Below are 7409 nucleotides of genomic sequence, written 5' to 3'. Positions count from 1 at the left end.
AAGTGCTGCTTAGGACTTTATAGGATGTCCAGAGACAATCCCGATTTCGTTGTGCAAGCGTACAGGTTGGTTTTCATTTCTGCGCGTGGGGATAGGTTGGGTTTTAGTATCTGCGCATGCGTACAGGTTAGGTTTCTCGTTTGTGCGCATGCGTACAGGTTGGGGTTTTCGTTTCTGTCTACGTGCACACGACAGTGTGGTTTTCTTGCTACCAAAAGTCTGCGGTTCCGGTGGAACAGGGTACTCTAAATTACATATCAGTGGGTGCAGATGAGAGAAACTGCTTGGTGACCCTTCCAAGGATGCGCTCTGCCTTATGACCCGTGCCTCCTCGCATAGGCTTCGGGTCACCGCCACCCTAACCAGTGAAGATGTTATTGAATATTGATTGGTAGGGTGTCTTTCTATATATACTTTGAACACAGGCAAAAAGACCAGAAAATAGCTGCTGACTTTGCTGTCTAATTATAGTACTCACAAACGAAATCTGTTTCTGCAGCCTAATTTATCACCAATTACCCATTCGCCATGCCGTAGGAACATGGTCTTTTGAACCTAGGATATGTATTTATATTTTTTTTCGTGCAAAACTGCTTGGTGTGTAGCTCGTCCACCCAATTACACTGTAAAACCAGCAGGAACCGGTATGTTATTATGACTAATACATCCTAAAATAATGAAAACCTTCTGTCCACTTATAATAAAGGCTATGCCAATGTAGCCCCGATTTTATATTTACAGTGTTACTGCTTTTTCCACATATATTTTCTTACAATGAAAGCAGGATCCTACGGTTTTTAACTTTAAAATGGAAACGTCGATGATTCCTACTTCCGAAGGGGGTGGATCTCTCCATGGTGCTGAAATGTCCTGCGACTCCCTTTCAGCGCCAGTCTGAGCGCCACAGTTGTCCGAATTGCACACAGCCGACTGCTGGGAATTTGATGTCATAACTCCGGCTGTTGTATAGATCGTGTTCCCGAATTTGCTACTTTCACATCGGCTGTTTGACTGGGTGACAACAGTATAGTTTCGCTTTTAAAATGTAATTTTTATTTATTTGCTGTTGGTTTTGCTTTTGCTTACGATAAAGAAGTGATTAACAGCGTGCTGCTCACGTTTCCTTTCCGATGGTTTTGCCAGTCCCCACACTACTGGGATGCTGGGTCGCGGTTACATGCTGCAGTGACCGAGACTTTCGCAGGCTCCCCGGGAAATCTGCGTTTTCTGGCTCTTCAACCGTAATATCTGAATCCGAACAATATTTGAAGTTGAACGCTAAAGTTGAAGTCAATTCGTCATCGAAGAAGAGCTTTTGAACGATCTGTACTATTTTAGTGATTTACGTCGTACTTCGGGAGAGGATCTCGCTGGTACGGGCTGCAGAAGCGCGTCTCTGTGATGCGCGCCCCTGGATTTTACGGGACTGGGATAAATGTGGCATTTCTGAGACGCAGGAACTTTGTGCTTTTGTGTGTTGAGCGATGGGAGCGGCATGCATGTTCAGCGTAAAATAGTTTACATAACGTTACATTTTTGCCGGCCGAGGGTCGCGTCGGCTCAGGATGTCGGATGGCTCGCTTCAGGTGTAAGCTCGTCCTCGGTACCACACGGACACTCCGCTTTTACAGATGGACAGACGCCGGGAGAAGTAACGCGTCGCAGGATTTTTGCACCGTTTTGATCTGCTGTATGCATGCGTGTTAACCGAGATAGAATATTACTGGGAATTGCATGAGCTTTCACGTCTTTAATATGTGTGCCTTCACAAGAAGAGCTGCAAAGGATACCCCAGCGATTGTTTGATATTTTCCTCGAAAAGCTCCGATTCATGGCTAAAACAACATCTGACAAGGACATATGTTTGTACATATCGCATGTTATTTGTTTTTAAATAGGATGAAAAGTCTTTTAGATATTCGGGTGTCGCTCGTAGACGTTTCTTGTTAGTGTTGTAATGCTGATGGCGTAAACCCTCTGTTAACATGGATGATAAATCCAACAAAGTGATCCTGCTTCCAGTTTTAGCTGTTCTTTTTGTAATGATCGGGTACCAATATATATGTCCTGCAGGGAGTAACTCTTGTCCTCTGAGGACAGGGGAAAAGTTAACGGGACTAAGTCCCCCGTCCGATGAATATTCGTCAGCTGACGATCTATACCGAGACCAAGAGCTGGAAGACGATTACCCTCCTAAATTTCAGTCGAAATTTAACTTTACAGAGAGGGACCTGGATCGTCAGGTGGATTTCAATATCAAAGGAGAAGACGTGATCGTGTTCCTGCACATCCAGAAGACGGGCGGGACCACCTTCGGGAGACACCTGGTCAGGAATATCCGCCTGGAGAAGCCGTGCGATTGCAAGCCGGGCCAGAAGAAGTGCACTTGCTACCGGCCCGGTAAAGAGGAGTCCTGGCTCTTCTCGAGGTTCTCAACAGGCTGGAGCTGCGGTTTGCACGCAGATTGGACCGAGCTCACCAACTGCGTGCCAGATATTATGGAGAAGAAAGAGTCGCAGAAGAACCGGAGGTAGGTGCTTCCCCCAGCATGTCCCTCTCCCAGCGTGAAGCAAGAGCTTCCTGTTGCTGTAAAACCCACGTCGGGTCTTGGTCTGTGTCGGGGGTTTGGCGTCAGAAACTAATCAAGCAGCTTAAATATTCAGTCTATTCAATGTCACGTCAAATAATGCTGATATATGTTTTTCATTAACTTGAGATGATTTTAACAGGGGGAAGTAGAAAAGTTCTTAGTTTGTGATAATTTGCAGGCCTAACTGAAACGATAATAAGACCATTTTCATTATAAATAATTATGAATAACAATCAGACATAAGACTGTTGAGTTTCTTCATTTTATTGTCGCATTTCTAGCATGTCTAAATTACGAGAAATCTCTGCTGATTAAATTGCATTTCCTTTTTCATTAGTGTGCTGGGGAACCAGTGAGTTCAAGCTTTCAGTCGCAGAACTGATCGGAAATGAAATTGCTGCGCTTTTATCCCCGTAATAGTTAATCGTTTTAGGTGGGGATGGTTATGCAGGCTGCTGTAGCGCTGGACGCCACCTGGCCCCACGGGGGCCGCTATTTTATTGCCTTGGTGCTTAGATTTGGGGCGCGCCAGCCTTCACTAGTCGGACATTAAAAGATAAGTGGAGAGGGACAGCAGTTTTAGTTAACTGCATTGTCCGTGGCTTGAAAGTGCCTCAGTCGTAAAGCAGTAATATAATAAGGCCCAGGCTCGGTCGCTTCTAGAGAAATTGGAATTGCAATATGAAATTGCACTTTAAGACTCAACAGAGCGGACAAAACAGAAAAACGCGAGTCTCTGAATATCTCTCTGTGCAGTTTTTCAGGCAACTGAGGTTACCCGCACGAAAAGAATAAAAACGTTCAAGGCTCACAGAATTTAAACTGGGCGGATTTTGTTCTTATTGTATTAAAGCTGACTAAGTATTGACTGAGTTTGGCAGGTGCTTCTGATAATATTTAACTTGTGGAAATGTGGTGTTTGTAGATAAATTAAATTGTCAGACCATTTTATCAGCGATCAGTCCTTTTTACCCAGTGAGTGCAGAGGGGTGTGCGTGTGTGTCTGTGGAATTCCCAGTAAGTGTCGCCTTGCAGCGGACCGCCTCAGTAACGGACTGTTCATTTCCAGGACGTGCTTTACCAGCCATTAGGGCGCCTTTCAGTGACGGTCAATCTGAATAGCGCGAAATGAAAGCACTCATTTGGAATGAAAATGGAAAATGTTTGCTTTGACAGCGTCGGGTGTATTCAGCCACATGGCTCCCAAGGTGAGGCGAAACATTTCCCAGAGAGTAATGTTTAGGTCTGAGACAGGTTAACCTGTCCAGGAACTAGCTATTAACAATGAGAGTAATTACCTAGTAATGAATTCATTTCGAAATTTCTATTCATTATAAATGGAAACTTGAAATCGGACAGTCTGGCTGATTCATGGCATCTGTAATGTTCAGCTGTACAAGGCTTTACCTCCTAACATAAATTAAATTATTTTTAATCACAATTAGTCTTTATCAGCAACAGACAGGATTTGTTATTTGTGTATAATCCATACGGACTTTAGATGTACAGTGTTTTGGCATAAACACATTTTGCCATTAGATTTCCCCTGTATTCTTTAGTTACATCCTAGAGCACTTTACGCCAAGCTAGGCCTACTTTCATTGTATTGATTATTCTACAGAAACCGTTCAGTTTCATTCTTGCTTCTCTTCATTTACGCTACTCCATCTCCCAGGATGTTCCCAAAATCATACCGTAGTGATGCTGAACTGTTTTGGATTTGTATTCGCTCGTCATCAAAATAGGTGCAACAGGGAGGTCATTCTGGACAGCGGTTCCTGCTTAATCAGCCCACATGAAACTTGCAAGGAATTACCTCTGTAGAAACCGTTGCTCTCAGATGACGTCCTCAACACTTTGAGTGTATTTTCACACTGCCGTCTCCCCCACCTTGTAATTACTGGGTGAAAATCTTTGGGGGGGGGGGGGGCATAGCCGTGAGCATCACACGTCTTTGCACGTGGCTTTAAGTGTTGTCCTCATTCCAGGCCTCCCACTGATTAGCCACCGCTGTGCTGTTCAGTGGTGCCAACTCCGTAACGATGTTGTGACGGCCATCTTTTCTGGAGTCATGTGGGAGACAAAAACCTTCCACAATTCGCAGAAGGTGACAGATAGGTACAGCGTCGAAGGAGGTGGCATCTCAGCCACCAGAATTTGTTCGTATCGGTGAAGCAAACATTTATTAGTCGTTTTCTGGTTTGCCTTTAATGTTAGGCAAGCACTGATTATTGACATTGTCCTTTCAAAACACTGCAAAGCGATTACATGCAGATACACTGGCAGCACCATATTGTAGTAAAATGATCCAAATATAACTCTGCCAGCAGAATCATTACCAACTGTGAAATTACCAACCAGATGGTAAATGGAAACCAAGGACTGGAAAATTTTTAAATTCCAGTAATCACAGGAAATTTCCTATTGCCGTAGCAGAATGTGTAGGGGCTTCTCAGACACTTGTATCCAAAAGCACATAGTTTGCACCCCCCCCCCCCCCATTTAATGATCTGCATTGTACCGGGAGGAGGTTGGGTGATCGGGCCATTTTCCCAGTTACAGGTCACAGGTCACCCTGACTTGTTGCAGGTGACCCTGCCTCTTTATGCGCAACAAGCTGAAAAATCCTCCAATCGGAACCCATCGTGTGGCACATTTATTAGGTATCCAAGCTTCTCTCTGGCTTCTCTCAGTACCTAGTAATCACCCCACCACTAAACTCTCCTCTGTTGCCAAATCCCAGATAAATTGCTGGTAGTACTCAGCTTTTATTTAACTTCGCATTTACAGTGATTATCGGGGGCATTTTGGGGAATCCACACATCAGCAAAAACCCCCCACTGGAAGAGCAGCTTTTGGATCATTTCCGACTGTTAACTGACATGCTGCAGGCATTATGATTCTTCTTCATTGTATTTTCACGGAACAGAAACATTATTTACATTTGATGCTCTTTCAGAGGCTCCTGCTGTCCTCAGGGTTCGGGCTGCACCCAAAGCACCCTCATTCCTTAAGGTTCTCCTTTAGTGCTCCCAGCTCTCACTGAAGCGCCCTCAGCTGGCTGGAGACCGGCGTCCTCACACCGCTTTAGCCCCCGCAGTGACGCTCTCCTCGTCTTATTGACCAGGTTCCAGCAAAATTTATACAGCTTTTTAAACTTAAGAATATTTATAGCTGCCTCTGCATAGGAACCGCAATGAATGGGAACAAATTAATCATTCCTGACATCACCTTTTCTTGTACTTTAAGTTATATAAACATAAAATAACCATCAGAAAAATGTTCGTGATGTAGGATCAGCATCAGTGGGCTTACGCATTGGTGTAATACTGCGTGTTTTCTTAAAACTGCTAACAGCAACGATTATTCTCATAAGACATTGATCCATTTTTTCATAGCCACATAACCTAAAGAGCGTGGAAAACTCTGGGCAGAAGGCGATGCACACCGGGCCGATAGGTCCCACTCGACTGGGGGGCCAGACAGAATTTCATGGGAGTTCAAACCTGTGTTTTTACAGCATGCCTGTGTACGTCATGCACACACCTGGATGTCCGCCCAAACAGTCAGAAACACAACCGCATACTACAGGCAGTTAGGAGACGCAGCGTCACGTGACCAGTGTAAGCCGACTCAGACATGGGGAGAACATGCAAACTCCGCACACACAGAGGGATGTTGGTTTGAGACCCATGGGCACGGTGCTGTGACAGCCAGTGTGTCCATTCTCATTGAAACACACACACACAGTGTTACTGCACACTGTAACTCATACTGGATGTAATTTCAGAGCATTCAAGAGGTTAGTCTGTAATTTTAAAGATAGATATATTATCTGATCCATGGAGGGTCACTTGCTGTTTGTTTGATGCTACTATATGCTGGTGCCTTCAGGTGGTGAATAAAATAGTTCGGTACGGAATGGAACTGGCTGTGATCTAGGTCCATTACTAGTCAAGCCAGTGATACTTTTCCGTGGGTAAAAGGTATAAAGTAACAGGGGCAAGCACTTAAAATGTGTCCTGTTGCCAGCGCGCTGTGCGGGTCATTGCGCGTGTCAGTGGCAATAATGAGGATTTCTCAGCTGGAAAAATACAGATTGTTTTTGCTGTTATAGAGTAAGACTGGGTCACCTTATATAGAGATATGAGGTACTGAAGGCATCAGAGGATGTCCATTGTGTTTGCGACTTTCATCAACATCCCTTCTCTTTTATTCATGTATGTTAGCACATGTGCAAGCAAGCAGTGTCTGTCAGAGGGTTGGTGGGAAATGCGGGCTGGGGGTGGGCTTTTTTTGGGAGGGTGGAGCTTGGGGTGCAGAACCATCTGCTAACATATTATTATTAAATAAGGTAAGTTTGTTCTGTGTGTGAGAGCAGGAGAGTGTCGGCACCAGAGGCAAGGCAGCCGGTAGCTGAGGGGGGCCCCCGAGGGCCGCCGATTACAGAGTACATAGCAGCGACAAATCTGCTTTATTTGTGTATTCTGTTTCTCATAAAAGTCAAAATTAAGCACTTATGCTTATTACATTCTCTTTGTTGATATAATTAATTTAGACTTTTCGCTAAAATAATGGTTATAAATTCCACCGTGTCGGGGGAGGGGGAGTTGGGGGGCCCCCCGTGATATTCTTGCCTAGGGCCCCCAGAGTCCCTAGACCTGCATCTGTGGAGGGAGGCGGGGGGGAAGCCGGGAGAGCAGGAGCAGTGAGGATTGTCTCAGGGGGGGTCACAGCTTACTTAAGTGAGATATCACATATTTAAACGTTTAATGCACCCACTCATCATCCTACAAGAATGTCGTATATCCCCCCCCCC

General features: G+C 44.9%; 1 protein-coding gene across 1 annotated transcript in view; it reads left to right on the top strand.

Moving 5' to 3' along the window:
- Positions 1-908: 908 nt before the first annotated feature.
- Positions 909-7409, top strand: part of hs6st3b (heparan sulfate 6-O-sulfotransferase 3b) — a 96578-nt gene continuing 90077 nt past the window's right edge. Inside the window, exon 1 of the mRNA XM_048979826.1 lies at positions 909-2530. Coding sequence (XP_048835783.1) covers positions 1986-2530 — 545 coding nt within the window. The 5' untranslated portion in view covers positions 909-1985. The remainder of the gene's footprint in view (positions 2531-7409) is intronic.

This window comes from Brienomyrus brachyistius, chromosome 16 (genome assembly GCF_023856365.1).
Source record: "Brienomyrus brachyistius isolate T26 chromosome 16, BBRACH_0.4, whole genome shotgun sequence".
Lineage (NCBI taxonomy): Eukaryota > Metazoa > Chordata > Actinopteri > Osteoglossiformes > Mormyridae > Brienomyrus > Brienomyrus brachyistius.
Note: the sequence above shows the minus strand (reverse complement) of the source record. Positions and strands in the feature narration are given on the sequence as shown.